The sequence below is a fragment of the Pyxicephalus adspersus genome, chromosome 6 (genome assembly GCF_032062135.1).
Source record: "Pyxicephalus adspersus chromosome 6, UCB_Pads_2.0, whole genome shotgun sequence".
NCBI lineage: Eukaryota > Metazoa > Chordata > Amphibia > Anura > Pyxicephalidae > Pyxicephalus > Pyxicephalus adspersus.
Window position 1 is genome coordinate 32020335 of NC_092863.1, and position 19389 is coordinate 32039723.

A 19389-nucleotide genomic window follows, 5' to 3' on the forward strand; every position below is an offset into this window, starting at 1 on the left:
AGACAGATGCAAGAACAGTGAGTAAACTTCTCAAGATAAAGTTCTGTTTTTTTCCTGAAAGTATTCTAGTAATAAAATAGCCTGAATTTCAAGTAACATCCATGGGATCATGAAAGTAGCCAGTGAACAAAATATGCAATGTTGGTCTTTGCAATGAATATAAGGTGTTAGGTCTACTATATTTTGTAATTGCACTTGAAAATTTAGAAGGGGACCCTTGTATCAGAGACAGGTATCTAAAAGGATCTATCGCTTTACTTTGTCAGATTTTCTCTAAATTCTTTTTGTGTCCCTGGGACAGAAGTGAAAGTAATTTTTCCCAGTTGTACACATATAACAATAAAATAACCCTTCCAGACCCTTTTCAAAAAAAGGTTTTGGATACAGATAGACTTGTTCCTCTGGAGAAATCCCACCAGCCCTTACTTATTTGAGTACAGGATTTGGATCTGAATAAAAGCAGGGGCTCATTTCTATGAGGCAAATGTATATTTCAGTTACACTATGTATGTTACAGATGTATTCCTGTATCACTGCATTTTCTGATTCAGAACGTTAGAATTATATAGGTACAGGCTTCACGTTTATCGAAATCACTCATTTGATTTCAAACAGTGTAAAATACTAAATGAATGAAAGGTTTTCTTATTACCATGAAGAAATTGATTATTTTGCCATTGGATTAAGCATTGCAGTCATTTCTGTTACATGCTGTACTTTATATATAGAGATAAGTGTATTAAATGAGAAACAAGCTTATTTATTTTTTAATTAGCAATCTATAATGGTACAGTACAAAAACTATTTAATGCTGTAAACTGTATAATGCTAATGTGTAATGATGTGTAAAAATCATATTGTTTGACGTTATCACATGGGTTATAATGGGGATGACACTACCATGAGTAACTATACTAACTATGCGTAAATACACTATAACAAGGGTGATCAACTCCTCTAGGGCCACAAACAGCCCATTTTCATATAAGGATAATCTTTTTCAGACAATTTCTTAACACTATACTAAATATACTGCTCCCAGTTTGATAATTACAAAAATGAGTGTAGATCATTGCCCTCAAAGAGTTTGACAATCCTACAATATAGTATCCAAAAGAATGTACAGAAGAAGAAAGTACAAACTTCCATATAAAAATGTAAATTATAAAACTTTTTTGTGTTCTAGAGTTTTCTTGACTTGAGATGTTGACCAGTATCTTCAGTGAGTAGAAACATTCCAGTTCTGTGACAAAATCAGCCAGAAACAGTCATTTCACCTATAAATAAATATAGAACAATAAGTTTTACCTCAAATAGAAAAAGGTAAATAAATCCAATCGGTGAGGACTGGGAGGTTTAGCATTTATTCTTATCTATGTTCTTTCACTGGAAAAGCAAATGCATCCTTTGGTAGGTTTTTTTTGTATTTAATATAAAAATATATTTGCATATCCCTGGCAAGCATAATTTTTAGGCACTGTTATCCTATATTTTAAAATATCACATGAACTCACCTTTACAATTGTGAGCGTTATGCTGTAGACAACATTTAGGATAAAGAGGGTGATGAATGTAGCCGCTGTGTACCCTATATTGTCCTCATCATCCTCACCGCTCTTCTCCCAGATGAAGTGTGCTAAAGAGGGAATGAATGGGGGTAACTGGTTAATATTTTACTGACCTTCAGGCAACCCATGGAAGGGAACAATGAATATACAAAAGATAAAGGTCTATTCCATACATTTCCTGTTATTTTCTTTATTTTGGAGGTCATAAAATTTCTCTTGACTGCTACAGATCCTGCATGCAATGGTACATAAAAGTTTAGACCCCAAGATGTATGATATAAAACTTTGAAACAATTCACCAGGTGTATACAGTGAAGCCAAATTTGCAGACTACATTCATCCCTTTAAAATGGATTTAGGTCCATTGAAATAAAAAAAATCCTGGGAAACACCCTGAGGTGCTAGTGCATAGACACAACAACATACATAGTATGATATATACATATATACATAGGCCCTGATTTATTAAAGCTCTCCAAGGCTGGAGAGAATACACTTTCACCAGTGAAGCTGGGTGATCCAACAAACCTGGGATGGATCTGGTCCAGGATTCAAAGCATTTGCTAGCAAATAGCAAATGGCATTGAAGAAATCCATTCCAGGTTTGCTTCATCACCTAGCTTCACTGGTGAAAGTGTATTCTCTCCAGCCTTGGAGAGCTTTAATAAATTAGGCCCATGGAGTCTAGTTATCATTGTTTTCACCAAAGATGAATGCATTATTCCAGTTCTTTAATGGAATACATAGATCACACATATTATACATAAAAGAACAATTTTTTTGCAAGATAAATTTGTGTAATTTTGATACCTATGATGAGTTGCTAGCTGTCCCAGAAGTTAAAGTTTAGAAAGGTCTGCAGCATGAAACTTCAGCCTTTATGAACCTCATCTCTTAAGGAAGCCACTGGTAAATGAATGTGGAGCTTCAGGAATTGGGGTAGGAATATTGGGTAAGGGGGAGGCCATTCAGGGAACACCCTGTAAATGGTGAATAATATGCACGGATTGGATATAGTACTAGTGTTGGTCCGCATAGTTTGTTGTATTTGTCAAACCAATTTACAGGTTTTCTTTAAATTATATAGTAAGGAAGGTTCACATTTTATTATTGCTATGCAGATTCATATAATTTAGCTGTTTTTCTGTAATTATTATATAGCATAAATTGTTTTCGTTGCAGTTTCTAGTAATGAGTGAATTTTTCTAAAGAGGAGTCCAGAAAGCATCCCAGCATATGTTGGAGAAAGAAAGAGTGCTTTTAAATCGTCTGATTGTAAAATAGGTGTACCACTGTGTTTACATTGTGTTTACCTTGTGGACACTTTTAAAATAATGTATTACATAAATTTCTTTAGGTTGCTTCTAACATTTACATGTTTTATCTGTTTCTTGTAAATGTATACTATTATATGAAAAGTAGTGAATACCAAGAGTATGAGATCGACTGATTACATAAAATAAAAAATAGAGTCTGACCCCCCTTCCCAAATATAGTGCTGATAAGACAGTGAAACCTTTTTAAAAGTGCCATGATGTTGGCAGCCAACAAGTTTTGCCAATCTCAGTACCGAGGATGCAAACAAGACTGCAATGTGTCCTGTTAGGAATGGAAATGTCAGAAAGTGTCACTAGGCACCCTGCTTGACAGTGAATTCCAAAATTTGAAGCACTCGGCTTGGTGCATTAGATGGATGTGGAAAGGTGTAGCAGTCAAGAAGACTTTAAAGTGAAGACCAAGGGTATTTTTCAGACAGTCAAGAGACAAGTGAAAGGTGCCAGAAGCAAAGGGCAAGTAGGCTGGGTCACCTATTTACATTTAATTTTTTTTTACTTTTGAATTGTGTACATGCAAGCTTTCATCATAATGTGTTCTAGTCTTTTAATGTGCTCTCATCTAGTGGTTACAAGTTAAGCTTCCAGTCACAGCTCATTCCCCTGCTTTTTGGGGTTATATCACACTCATCTTTGGCCATTGCAACCACTTAGGGTATATGTTTAATTTCTTGTTATACTTATGGCCAAGTCAAACTTTCTTTTACTTTGTTCAAACTTGGACACAATGTCCTGAATATGGTAGATGTCCTACAAACCCTTTAAAACATATGTGTATATTTGAGTAATAACTAAGTTTCTCAATGTTATGCCATTTCCTTTCATATTATATTCCTGCATATGTAACAAATCTCTATGTTTCTGGTAAGGGCAACCTTTTACTTAAGATTTAATATTACTAACTTTAAAAAAAACTTTAAAATGCTTATTATTTATTATTATTAAAAGTTGAAAATAGCAATGCACTATTAAAATGCACACAATTATACACATTGGGGTCCACTTTAAATGTTTGCACACAAGATTCACACAAGTCTCCCCCAGTATTTCAACAGCTTACCATTTGAATTCAATTTAAAAAATGAGTTTTGTTAATAAACTGGTTTATGTCAAGCTAAAAAAATGTTTCTCGCTTTTGCAAAAGGGGGGGAAGGATTTTAACATTCTTACTGCTATCTGGAACTCAGTTGGGGGCAGAATTCATACTTTTTTCTCCCCTAGACCAAGAGCTTGTGATATTGTACAGTGATGGCCTGTCAATTATTGCTATTTGCTATCTGCTTATCATTTCTGAACCAAAAAGCATACATGTGTCCTGTCAGTTAGACGTAGCTGCTAACCTTCCTTGAACCTAATTAACTCTTCAATGCTTTTTTCTAAAAAAAATCATGTGACAGTCAAGGTATATACAAGACATCTTCCTAATACATCATCTTTAGGACCATACATCTTCCCATTCCTAAGTAATTGCCGAACTAATGCCGCCTCTGGTTACTATAGCATCCTAGGTCATGGCCTAGGTTGGCTTTATAGGAATTCTGGCTCTGGTTAAAGCTCTATTTATAATGCAGTATTTCTGATATTCACTAAAACATGCTCTGATGTAGAATCTAGGTCCATGTGATTCAATGGCAGTAATCAATACTTCATCAGAAGAAAAATTCAAAAGATTGTTACAAAATTGTTACAGTGGTTATATTTTTTCTCAAGTCTACTGAAGATAAGCATTCCTTTTTGTATTATAGTAATTTTTTGGTGTTGTGTTGCTGTTTGAGAGTTCTAACTTACTGCCTGATAAAACATTGTGTTCTGGGACAGGAAGTGAGGGTAAATTTCACATTGCCTAATCAGAATGCTAGTTACATCGAGACAGACAGACTGAGCTAGTAACATAAAGTTTTACAAAGGTTTATTGAGCAAAGGTGTATAACAGAGAGATTGCCTAGACATAAAAAGGTATTGTCAATACTGATATGAGTAATGAAAATAACATTTCTTCTTAATATATATGACTGATTGTGAAAGCTGCTTTGGCTTAACATTCTCCTAAACATTCTCTAAACACTACAGATTGATGGAGACAGACCATCCATCAAGTGATAACATACTTTGTAGGTAACCTTTTGAGAGAGAAAACTAATGAAACAACTCTAGATATGGAAGCTAGTACGCACATTTAGCCCTGAATTTGCTTATGTCTTTAGATGAAAGAAGTCGAAGTCCTCCAGAGCAAGTAAATGTTGCTCCCCTTATCCAATCTGATTTATGAACAAGGAATCTGCTGTACATAATATAGGTTTTATTATCATCAGTCAGTGTTGGCTCGGTGTTTAGGTAGTATTCTTCCCTTGCGACAACATTATTCCTTCTCCATTCGACATATATATCCGGATGACTGAAGCCTGTGAACAGGCAGGTAATACCCACTAAATCAATGTTAGTAAATTCCTCGGATGATGGTGGAAACAAGTAAATTGATGGCTCTTTCAGTTGATCTGTAGTGAAAAAATAGTTACATAAATATCAAGTACATCTCTGTAACCATATGCATGATCAACTTTCACTTTTGTATAAAAAGATTAGTCTTATTTTAGGGTTTATTTTTGATAACTTTTTAAAACTGCATTCACTAGTCCTTACAATCAGGTCTAGCTTACCTTGGTGAGTTTTTTTTGTTATCAATTATAGAAAATCAATGCAGGAATTAATTAAGTATTTTTTTAAATTAAATACAGTTGTGTAAAAATAGTTAAAGAAGCAGGACTTGCCATGCAAATAAAATAAAATGGGAATACCATATTTTCTCAGGTAAGTAAATATAACTACTAAGATAATATATACATTTTTGGTAACTAAACATGTTTTACAATTTGTTATTAGGAAAGTAGGATAGAGTAGGTGCATTGTTCTAGATACATTTTTGCTGGTTAACCTCCCTAGCGGTTCATTTCTTTCCGGTTTTATATGTCTAAAAGCGGTACATTGTTTTTCATGAAAATGTATTTTACAGTATAATATAATAGTATGAGTATAATAAAGTTTGAAACACAAAGTCATTTAAAACAAAATTAAATTGAATGAATTAAAAAAAAAAAATATTAATTAAAAAAATACATATTAAATCATACTATTATATATACTGTAAAATAAATGTTCTTGCAAACAATGTACTGCTTTTACATATAGAAATCCAATGTATTGCACTCAATACAGTTATTTTGTCAATACATTGATTTTGAATTTCACGCCCCGCCCGGCCGGGATGTACACAGGCACCAATGTCACCGGGAACTCCCCGGGTGACTCAGAGGATGCAGAAGTAGGAAGAAGAAAAGAGACGGAGATCGCAGCGCTGGACTGTTTAGGTAAGTGCTCTATTTACTAACCTCCCCTAGGTGTTCCAACCCCGAGTGTGACTCGGGGTTACCACTTGTAGCAACTTTTTTCTACCCCGAGTCACACTCGGGGTTACTGCTAGGGAGGTTATTTGCAAATAACCGTATGATTAATGGCAATTTCATATTTTCTCAGGCAAGTAAACATTTACTCAGTTAGGAGAATAAGTATGAAGCTGTACAAGGTATTAGGAAGATGAATATGCAGACCTAATTGATGAGGGATGAATCACTGCAATTATTCAAACTGAGCTACTGAGTACTGTAAACAACAGAGAGAAAAAGTGGAAAATAGACATAAAAAAGTAACAGAAAGGCACCAAATAATAATTTATATTTCCTTGGCTTTTGTTTTTTTTTTTACCCTGACAACCATAAATATAGAAATGAATTGCAATGTTATTTTTCTTTAAATTGACTCTGAGCTCAATTTACTTTCTAATTTGGCTGCAGTTGCAGTTGCAACCATAGTAACAATCTGGAGCCTGGAGTACCTGGAGATGCTGGCTCCATGGACCAAAGGATTCTTTAAAATGAAAAGTAAGCCAAAAGGTTCACTTTACAACTTTACTCTAGTCAAAACATTTTTGAAAGAACAAGGGAAGCTATATAGTTTAAACAGTTGATGATTGATGTTTTTTGATTGACTCCCCAAAAAGCTATGAGGGTTAGATAAAGGTGAATTTAAGTAATTGTAAAGAGGGCTTTGAATAGTTTTTTCTTTTTTAATATGTTTGTGAGGGCCAGGATGGAATTTTTGTCTGCAGATAAGCTTTAAAAACTAATAAAAACAGAAAAAAACAAAACAAAAAGAAAAAACAGCAAACCAAATTTCCACTCTTGCTGCCACATTTTTTAAATGTAACTTGCAGTGTTAAACTAGGTGCCTTTTCCATTAATTTACCATATGCCACACTTTTATTTTGATCCCTTTTGAACAGAAACTTTTTTTAATGATACAAACACATACATTTGATAATAAAAAATATTTGTACCTCCTTGTTTTATTGATTTTTCTATGGAGTGTTGAAAACTGCTGTGTTCAGCAATGCAGGTAAAAGATATTCTATCCTCCCAGTCCTTATTACTAATATTCAGGGTACTTTTAACAGTGTACGTTCCATGATAGCTTGGTATTGGTTTAGAGATCTCACTCTGAGCTGTTTTGCCATCACTGCGTTTCCACTTGATGTTTAACGATTCTGTAGAGGGTAATTTTGACACCTCACAAATAAGTTTGGGATTTTTATTTTTCAGCAAGTCTTTTGTTGAAGGACGATGAAGTTCAATCTTTGGTTGGGAAGCCAATTGCTCTGAAAATAAAAGTCACAGTTAGTGTAATATATTAATACTTACCTATAGCTAATAGTATGCAAAACACAATGATATGATCTTAAAGCATTATATTTAGCAATATTTATATTTACCAATATTTAACAGTATTAAGTTAGTCTTGCTCATTTAAGTAATGATCTGTTTTTCTCCGGCCCAATAAAGCTTTGTATAAGTGTAAAAGAATTAAATGTATTATAACGTTACAAGAAAATAACCTCCTAGGCATCATACAGTATATTAATGCCATTTTCAAAAGCTGTCTTACTGATATACAACAGCAAAATGGAATTTAATCTAGACTTAGGCAATGAAATAAGAAGCAAAATAAATGTTTCACTGTGGTTCATATGCAGCAATGCTCTCCATTCTTATGAAATATGAATATGCTCATTTTTGTTTTAATAATACCACAGTCTGTTTACAGTAGAACATGTAATTCTTACCTGAACATTTGCTTATATTTTTTTCATTTATGGTTGATGTTTCTGGATGATTCACCTTACAAGTGTAAACCACTCCATCATTCCAGTCCTCCTTGGGAATAGTAAGTACTCTTGAAGATGTAAAGCTTCCTTGGCTGTTATTGTAGTGATTGTTTTTTAAAGGAAGATTAGAAATTGCCTCTCCTTTCTTAGACCACTTTATTGTTATATAGTTTGGTGTGTATTCACTTATGAGACAAACAAGGTCAATGGAACCATTAATTCCACAAGATGATTGCATAATGGTCACAGTGGGTGCTCTGAATTTAGGTGGACATGCTGAAAAGAAAAATAATACGTTACTAAACAAGTCAATTATTTTACATTTACACATTTTTGAGAATATTAGTGAAATTATTAACAATTATTAGGCGTTGGTTGATTTTTTTACTAAAAAATACCAGACCTGGACTTTTGAAAAGGTCAAATATACTGAGGCCTAGAGCAGCCATATTTAGAAGGGAAAGAGGACCCTCAAGGAGAATAACATAGAATGTAGATTTCAATACATAAATTAAATACACAATGTTTGCAGAACAATACCTTTGACCTTTATTATATATTAATACCATACACAGAAAAAGATAAAATTTACGCTTGTACTGGATAATTTTAGGTTGGCATTTAATCTGTTTAATAATTCCTTCCCAGATTTCTTCTTCCCTCTACCTAATCATCTTGATACAGTACACACTTTGGGTCTGACTCACCAAGACTGGAGAAGATTGTGGGAGAAAATGGCTGATCCAACCTGGAATAGGTTTGCTGGTTTACCCAGGTTCTCCCATGATAGTTTTATCTTTTCCACTCTTGGAGAACTTTATTAAACCAAGCCAAAGGGTTTGTATGCTTCTCTTTGTAACAAAGACAGACCAAGGCTGGTGGGAGGTACTGGCATGGTACTGTTCATTGTTTACTGATAACAGGAAACTGGTAAAGTCTACAGAGACTGTTATGCCTCCATGGTTGAAAACCCTGGGAAGGGGCAAGCTAGGGACTGTCAGGCTGGAGAGGAAAGGGCTGGATGATGCTAGATGTTCTTCAGAGAGAAACCGAGACAGCCTCTGTTTGACTTCCTGCAGTGAAATTATTAACTGAAATAGAACTGGGAGAAAACTCTGTATAGGAGAGGAGCCTATACAAAATTGCAACTTAACATAAAGCTGAAGTTTAGCTGTTAAATATGATGTTTGATGATAACAGTAAAGTCAAGACTACACTATTGGTAGAAGAAATGGATTTTCATGTACCTGGTATATTCTTGTTGATTTTCTCATTGGTCGCCTTGTGTTCCACATGGCATGTGTATTTGTTACTATTAAATTCAGATTCAGAAACAGTCAGAAGACTGGTTGACATGTAGTTTCCTTTTGCAGTAAATACTCCTGGAAGGTTCTTAATTTCAGCAGTTATGGAGCCTGAATTCCAAGTGACTTCTATGGGTTCAGGAAGGTAGCCATAGGACAAGCACCCAATGGTGATCTCTGATGAGGGCAATGAGTCACAGCAAGGTAACAGAGGAAAAACATTTGGAGCGCTTTGTTCAGCTGTTGATTAAAAAAAACAATTATTTAGATGTTAAATATTAAGAAATGCTTTTGTTCTAAAAACTGCAAACAGGGAAAAGACATTGCTAACAACCAATAATTTTCGGCTTCAGAAAGTAATCAGATTCACTTCACATTTTGTTTCTCTTTAATTTACACTAAATACCCCATAATGACAAAGTAAAAACAAAACTTTAGACAAGTTAATTTAGTACTTAGTTGGAGCCCCTTTGGCAGGCAATACAGCCTTGAGTCTTTTTGCGTATGATTGCTCATATCCGGCAGGTGAACAGCTCTTGGAGGAACCTCGGTTGTAACAAACGTCTTCAATTTGAGAATTATGGAAGCCATTGTGCTCTTTGGAACCTTGAGTGCATCAAAAAAACTTAGCCTTCTCCACATCTGTGCTTTGCAACCATCCTGTCTCTGAGCTCTGCAGACAATTCTTTTGACATTATGGTCTGATATGCATTGTCAGCTATGAGGTCTTCTATAGAGAGGTGTGTCTTTCCAAATTATGTCCAATCAATTTTATTTACTACAGGTGGACTCCAATCAATGAGCTAAATTTCAAATGTTGTTGTAAAAGGTCTAAATACTTATGTAAATGTAATATTTTAGTTTTTTTTTCTTTATACCAAAATAAAATTCTGTTTTAATGTTGTCAATATGGGGTAGTGTCATTATAGGCAATGCAGAATAATGATAATTTAAGAGATTGTAGCATCAGCCTGCAACGTAACAAAACTGAAAAAGGGGAAGGGGGTCTGAATACTTTCTGAAGCCACCGTACATACTGCAAAAGATAAATGTGCCATTCTTTATACCAGCTAAAGAGATAAAATTAGAAAAACGGGAACATATGCCGTTAGTATATTGGAAGACATTTTTTTATAATTTTACCTACCAGTTAACATCTGTATGTATTAAACTGTTTGCAATGCAGTCTTTTATTGTAAGGGTTACCTTCTCATGTTTTTAAGTGTCACTTTTAGGTAAACTTACCTCTTTTATATATCCCGATGATCACTGCCAGTAAGACAACTCAAATGACAACATTCTGAGTTGTCATCAGAGCATTAGGTGAATGAAAATCCTCCAATCAGGCACCTGTAAACTGAAACTTTTGTTCACTCTAGTGATCTCTTTAGAACAAGAAGTTCTCCTGAGGGGGGTTTAAACACTTACCTGCTCTGTTTAAAACTACTTTTATTACTTTTATTATAATTTTGGCTAAACATACTTTAAAGAGTGTGTACATTTTAAAGACCCTCGTGTATATAAATATGTATATGTATATATAAATCCTAAAATATATGCTCACAAGCAATAGTTTATAGCAATTATTTATTTTAGATGTATTGAATTCATATTCTTGCAAGTCTTCTGAATTTGGTTTGTCTATACCTTTGTAATCCTCAGGTATGCATTCATTTCCAAAGCTTCTATTCAGAAATACTAAAAAATGCTACACTGGTTTCAGTTCATTTAAAGTATTTCTTCAACACTAGTTTAATTACAAACCTAAGGATCCTGTTTTTTTTTTAAATAGGAGACAGTCTTAATTTTTCACATTTATCACAGGAATCATATATGTAAATATATGTAAACCATTTCAAATGCTCAACCTTTGCTTGTCCTAAATTGGGAACCAGGGCTGTGCTGATTTACAAGTATTATTCACTTGTATTTTATATCATTTTGTGTTTTTTATTATACTTGTATTATTCACACTTTGATTTTTCATTTTAGATTAGGGGTATGGTCTGTAACAAATGTGATGACCTTGAGATGCATTTATGAGTTTTTTTCCAGTGTTGAAATATAATCTATTGCTTCATTTTAATTGAATGAGGAAAAGCAAATAACTTCTTAATTGTTAGAGTTATCATCATCTTTTTTATTTACACCAGTTTTAAAACAAGTATAACTGCTTCTTTTAGGTAAATTAAAATTGTGATGTTAGCATGATGGCATCTGGGCTTTTTGCTAAGCCCGGTATTGTAACTCTTACTGCAAATTCATTCATGTACTATACTATACATACTATACCATACTACTGTATATATATTTTAATAGGCTTTTTAATTTGAATCAGACATTACATCCTACAAGGACCCTACTTCAGTTCATGTAAAACAATATCAGAAACTTAGAGCCCTTAGACCTGCAGCATCAAATTGTGCAGGTGGCAGCTCCTGGACACACAGCAAAGTACTTTGCAGCCAAGAGAGGCAAACTAGACAGTGGGAAGCAAGTTTTGAACATGGCTATGGAGCAGATATTCAGACAACAATCATATGGGCAAAATTGACATGTTGCATTTGGGAACTGTGCTGCAATATACCGGTCCCAACCTCTCCTATTCACTTGAATAGACGAGGTTGGGACTGTGATTGAGCCCACTGCTGAATTTTGCGGATTACTACTGGTCTCAAATGGTCCTAACGTATATTTCTGGCTGAAAGTTAATTTAAGCTTATCCTTCTAATGCTTTGTTGCATCATCATATGTAGCTGAGACTACAAGGTGCCCCTATTGTTTTGTATTTTACTTAATAGTTTTTTTACTGGTATGTAGAAAACATACTCAACATTTTTTGGCAAAGTTACTCTTTAGTAGGTCTTCTATAAGACTATCTATGCCTTTATATTTTTAAGACAGAAAGTGCACCCTTTGGCGTAGATAGTCCTAGGGAAGACCCACCAAGTAGTACATTTCCCAAAAGAAGTATGGTATAATAGAACTAAAACCTTCCTGTTGGATACATAACACACATATGCCACACTCCTGGTATCAACAAAATATGCTTTAATTGCTTGCCACAAGCAATACATTCAGACACATATGTCTCAGTGCAAAATCTCCTTTATTAGAATATAGTGCCAAGACTTTGTCTGAACTACAATAAAATTGCCAGGTACTACTTGGACCTCTTATTAATCATGCCATGTCAGCAGCAGCTCAGATGCCCCGTCTTTGCTGGCACTGCAGTTAGTAAACTGGTGGCTGTGCAAAGTATAGCTTACCAGTTCACATGCTCTACCCCCTGGACTCCACATACTTCAGGCAGAGAGACACTGGTATACAGAATTTTTTCACTGATCAGCATAAACTTGATTGATGAACCTAATTTTTTATGCATTCCTAACCCTCCATGCAGCCTTACACCACCACTGTATCATGCAAATTCTATTGAAGTTACAGACATTATTAGTACAAAGTTCATTTTACTGAATTATAGCTCTAGTTGGGTAGCTACATACAGCACATGCAGCATTTAGGGTGTACAGTAAGGCCCAACATTTGGATTTCCAGATTACAGGTTATATGTACTTACCTGGCACACTTGCTTTTACTATTGTCTTGGTCCCAAACAGATAAAGCTAGCCAGAACTGTTCATTATTCTTTAATAATGTACAGTTTACATATCTATCATGGTATTGGGTTTCCCATCCATTTCAGTGATTTTTAGCCTACTACCATATGACTACAAGCCCTGTATTTACAATATGGTTTTCATTTACATGCTGGCTTGAATTTATTATCTTTTTTTCCTGGGTAGTAAACTATAGCCATCTATGGTATTCCTATTTCTTGCTAGATACCCACAGTTCTGATACCATCTGGGCTTTTAGTGATTTGTGTAATTTCTGTACTCAGTTTTTAGAGTTTTTGTTTAATAAGGTGTTACATATAACTCTTCACTAACATTTCTGGTTTCCCTTCAATAGGGCACCTAAACTATTTCCTGCACCCATTCCTCCAACAAAAATTATGATGCATTGTTTGGCTTCTATGCTTTTTCCAATAAGCTATAGCATCTCATTGTAAATGTACAGTAACTATTCTACACATGGTTCTGTCCCAGTTGTTTTTCTATTACTGTACTAATTACCCTGTTTGCATTGATGATATATAGCTAGCACATCTGTACTCTGACCCCATGCTTCTGACCCCATGCTATACTAAAATGCATTGTTTTATTCTTACATATATTAAAATAAGCTATAACCTGCCATGATATATATACAACTCTCCATTTTCTGACCTATGTTCTGGCGAGCAATGCACTATTCTATTGCTATTCTGACTTCTCCATATATTTAATAAGGTATAATTGGAAGCTTTGTATTGCTTTGCACCATCTACCTTCATCATGACATTCAGGACATACTGTACTTTTTATAACCTATGATCACAACGTTTTTATTCTAATCTGACAATGCACTGTTCGCTTTGTGAGTGGATTTTCCATATTAGTATAGCTGGCCATAGCATAGCAAGAGCAAACCCTGCAGCTTTCTTCCAGAACTCCGTGTTTTCTCACAAAGCATTTTTTACTCCTTTTCTTGTTCCAAAAATCTGTATCTTCCATAGTATATATTTAATATTCCATTTACTGATAAATCTATTTTCTCTCTGACTGGCAGTGCATTTTACTTGGTTAAACCCATGTTTGCTTACATTGCAAGTCACAGTGTGAATGTATGCATACATGCTCTGATTTACATAAGCTATAACATGTAATATAATATTTACATTGAGATCTGCATTTATACATTTTATCCTATCCTGCTTGTGTTGATTTTCTATTTGTTTATTTATGAGCATTTACAATGTAAAATTCTACTGTATGCCTGTTTTTTTTTTTACTATGGCATGCTATAGTATTCCTACTTTAGTCATATCAATTCATTTCCAAGCTAACCACAGCTGCAATCACAGCCAGTGTCATATTTGCTGATATATTTGATTCATTTTTAGAACTAATCTTAAACTTGGGGGGAATTAAATGATTTACACCTCCATATAGTGCTGCTATACCTATATATAGTACATTAAGCTGCACCTTACATACCTAATTTATGTTTATATTCTGGTTTACTTTTTTGTTTTGCTAAATGAACGTTTTTGTGCTAATCTTGGTTTACAGAGCATTTTTATGTTCCTGAAAACTAGATACATTTCTATTCCTGTGCTAAATATTGTTTGCTTTGGTAAAATTATAGAATACAGCTTTATACTTGTGTGTTTACCCTCTATTCTTGCTTATTGCTTACAACATGGGTACACATAGTGTTATGTCTTGGTATGCTATTTCGGCTCTATTGAACTGTATTTGAGTAATGATTCAATTACGATTTTGTGCTGATTGCAGTGTCTAGTGTGATACAGCATGGTATAGCCTAGGACAGTAGACCTCCTCCTCTCCTTACAAATCATTCTTTTACTCCAGTGTTTGTTTCAGCAAATGTTTTATTTAATTCTAGTCTTCATTTCTTCAATAACCATAATTTATATCCTGCCATGGTATGGCTACATTAATTCTTTCCCCTGCATTTATGACTACCATCATAGCTATCAGTGTTCTCTATACATTTGACAAGTGTTGCACTGTGCTACAGCCTACTTTTGGTGTTTCTTTTTTTCAAAAAGTTATGGCTTGTCATGATATTATTTGCTCCAGTAAACAAGATCATATAATTATAATTTTAAAACAAGCCAGGAGTGTAGGCTATTGACCCATATTTTGGTTTGCAATCTCATATATCCCTGCTTCCCACCATTCTTATAACTTTAGTGGCCTAACAGCATGGACTAAATACAACTATGATCCACATAGTTTATTCTATACATGGCTTTCATTGTAATCTGGCATGCCTGCACTCAGCTTTCATGTTATGGATCAGTACATTTGTTTAAGGTGTACATTAGCTTCAAATGTATCTTCTGATGATTACACTGGTAGCCTATTCTACTTTCACTAAAACCACAGCTTACTTTTGTTTCAGCAGCTTGCGTAATTTAAGTCATATGGGATTCCAAATGGTTAAAATGGCATTTGGGAATCTGAAAAATCTTTGAGCAAATTTGGATCTTAGCAAAAGGTTAAGCCCCTATTTCTCTATACCTGTATTTCCAGCTATTCATGATATATCTTAACATGCAACGCCATACCTATTTGTGCAGGGGATTTTCTATATAGATCTACTAGATACTGTTTTAATACATGTTTTATCCCTAGTAACCTTATATTTTACATTTCCCTTCCTAGAAGGGCTTTTGAAATGTTCTACTAACCAACGTTTGTATGCCTGTATCAATTTTTGTAGGCAGCTCTGTTGAAATTCAGCATCATTCTGATAACCCTATTTATGCATTAAAAAAGTGCACAGTACATACAGTCAAAATGGTTCCACTATCAACTTTTGTTACTGTCACAAACCAGGACTTTGTGTAAACATATAACCCATTTGATTCTGACGCTAGGTTTTCTAGGTAAACCATGAATACTAAAAATTGAAATGCCTTAAGGACTTAAGATGGAAGATTGTGTTAAGGTGCCTTTTTATTTTTACAAATCTAAATGTTTGGTTACCAAAAATGTTTTTAATATTTGGTCCCACTTCCAAACCAACTGCACTCCAAACACACACTCATAAAATAGGAGAATATAAATACTACCAAACTGGAGAATGCAACCCTATAACCAGCATAAACTAAAAATAAACCATATATTCTCTAAATAAAAGCATAGTAGATATACATAATTATAAACCTGACATTACATTGTACATTGTTTCTTACTTTGATGTTGATATTTGTCCACAAAATATACTCACATTAAGTGGATTCTTCTGTTGCCAAATTCCTATTAGGTCACCTATTCTTTTCAGAGATCAGCTCTTCAATGTATTCTTTGACCTATAGACATTAAAAGAATTAAATTTATACTTATATTTTTGTGGTCAAACTAAAAACATTATTTTGGGTTAATGACCAATCATTTATATTACAATGATTTTGAAATTTGTACTCATGAGTAATTGAGATATAATCTAGGAACTTCCTAGACCTAATGTAAATAATAATGGCATACGTTAGTAGGACAACATTACTGATGAATGAAATAAGTAAGACATAAGGATTTAATCAAAAAGTAATACAATTTATGGGGCTTGAATCTTGACCTAGACACAACATGTACAAAGTTTGCATGTTTTCTTGTGATCACAGGGGTTTTTATGGTTTCCACCCACACATCCAAAAACATGTAGTTAGGTTAATTGGCTCCTCCAAAAATTGTCCTCAATATGTCTGGAAGATTAGCAGCAAAACCAATGTACGGCATTGCCTCCCAGTTGGTGGGCATTATTTGGATGCGTGATGGTAGTTACAAGAATAAAACTAAAAAAAAAAGAATTTCCTAAATAAATAATATGATTTAAAGGCTTACCATTATTTAGTGATCTTGTCCTTGTACCTTACATGAATCAATGCTTCACCTGAACCCATATGGTAAAAGGAGCTCAATGTCTAATAATTTTAAGTAAATACAAAAGCACCACACCAGGTCAGACACGACACATCCTGTTTAATTATTACACACCTTGTCTGTTTTTTTAACACTTGTCAGTTTTTCTTTTTAACAAATGTACATTACATATTTAGTGTAATCTCTAAACTAAATCCTGTTGAATCTTGTTATCACCAAATATGGTAAACCACATTTTTTGCATTCTGGCTTTTACAATGTAATTCTTGTGAATGCTTAGAATACATCTATCATTACTGAAATGAAACATTTTAACGCTTATATGTAATTGATAAAGGGAAGCATTCTGACAAGCTTCAGAATGTTCTTCAAAAATCTAGCTGTCTAGTGCATCTCAACATCAGGGCTGCTTGCTATAACAGAGGCAGATATTTGCAATATTGGGAAAGTAATTGTGGTCCTTTAGCAATCAATATTGTTGAACTTTTGCTGTAGATGTGCTGCATTGACATCCAAGTGTGGAAATATAAAGTGTACATGGGTGGTCAGTCACTGTCTTTCACTTTTTAATTTAAACATTGTTAAATCAATATTCAGTTTTCCACTTGAACATATGTTTTATTTGTAATAGCAATCTGGGATATTTTAACCAGACTATTTGCTGTTTTGATTTTTAGTTCTTTAGCTTTGAGTACTATACCTGAATATTAGGCATTTACTAATTAAATAAAGAACTTGGCCACATCTTTACTGATCATACACTAAGAAAATACATAATATATATTTTCCCTCCTAATGTGGCAGCAAGGTAGGCCAAATAACAAAAAAGACGGATAGTCTGGAGTTCCATTAATAAAGTACAGTACTCACCTCCACACACGGGCACTGTTCCTCTCACTGCACCTGTGGACATCTGCTCACAGTTCCGGAAAGCAGGCATCAGGGACGTCTCAAAGTGCACCATGCAGGAGCAATGCAGCAGATATCCGCCTGCACTGCTCCAATTTTTGAGTTCATTTTTGAGTTCAAAGTTTGAGTATTCATTTTTGAATAAAGATTTTTTTTCTGGCCTCCGTACTAGGCCGGATAGTACAGAGCTCGGGTAGTGACAAGCCAGATAGGCGAGATCCAACTGTATATTATAAAAGGATTACTTTGTATTGGATTCAATACAGTTATGTCACTGCACTCACCGGCTTAAGATCAGAGGAAGAGGAGGCGGCCTGAGGATGAGCACGGACGGGCAGGACCCCGGAGGAACCCATGTAAAAGGTTTATTTTTATGTTTAAGCAGGGTCAGAGAAATTATGAGACTGAATGAAGTTACGTGAAACAAGGAAAAGAAGACAGAAAAAGATAGTGGCACCCATAATGGAATGGGGACAAATGACTGTATTTACAAAAAGTGCAATCAGGCAGGTAAGGTTAATTTATTGCAAGTACATCGCCAGTCCCTACAGGATAGAACCTGCCTGATTTTAAATTTTTTGAACAATAGATTTATAATTATTTTAATTGGACATCATAACAATAGTGCAGCATCTTGATCCCTTACAATCCTCCAACCTAGTGAGTGCACAATAAAAGATCAACTAAAAAACACAAAATAGTTGAAAAGTAGTAGAGTAATAAAAATTAATAAGTAATAATAAGACATTACTTATTATTATGTACTTAATTATTTTTAAATGAATGCATAATAAATTATATTTTAATTACAATGCTGTAACTGTTTATACTTTCTGAATTGTTCAGATCTTATTGTCTCTTATTTTTCTTTTTTTACCTTCCAAGATATCATATTTCAGAAAATCAATATCAGACGCTATAATAGTATTCAGCAAATTCTATATGTTTTTAAGGTTTCTAATTTTGTTTTATTACTTTTATCTTCGTGTCAAATCCTTATCTTACCAAAATCAATATTTAAAGGGTGTTATTTATTTTATTTTAGGAGATGATCAGAGAATATGAATATGCTATAGGTCTTTACAGATTTCTATATAAATTGTTAGAGACTTGATAAAAACTTAATAGACAATTATATTTTAGAGACACTTTCAAGTTCTAAAGATCCCATTTTCTTATTTTTTAAAATGTTTGCATGCATTGATTTTACTGCTTTAGTCTAGTTGACTGATACCACTGGCTCTTTTTTCTTACTTTTGTAGGCACTCCCTCAATGCTGCTGAGAACAGCAGCATTACATTTTATTTATGTAGTATGTTGTTTGGTATTTAGTGGTGAGTCTGCAGAAGGCAGAGTATTCAAGTGAGATCTATATCACAAAGTGCTTGGCTAGTTATTATTTACTTTAATAAAATTTTTCTTAAGGTTGGGATTTAAATATGTTTTGAAAGCTTAGTGTTAATATATTTCCCCCTTATGCAATCATGACCCTGAATATTATCTAATAAAGAGATCCCCCAATGCCTAAATAAGATTTTA

General features: G+C 34.0%; 1 gene segment (V, D, J or C); it reads right to left on the reverse strand.

Annotated features, from left to right (window-relative positions):
- Positions 1–4794: 4794 nt before the first annotated feature.
- On the reverse strand, positions 4795–16943 carry LOC140333457 (Ig heavy chain C region-like). The segment is given in 6 exon segments: positions 4795–5397; positions 7293–7610; positions 8076–8393; positions 9365–9661; positions 16289–16370; positions 16903–16943. Coding segments are annotated over 4 exon segments (1077 nt in total).
- Between the last annotated feature and the right edge of the window lie 2446 nt (positions 16944–19389).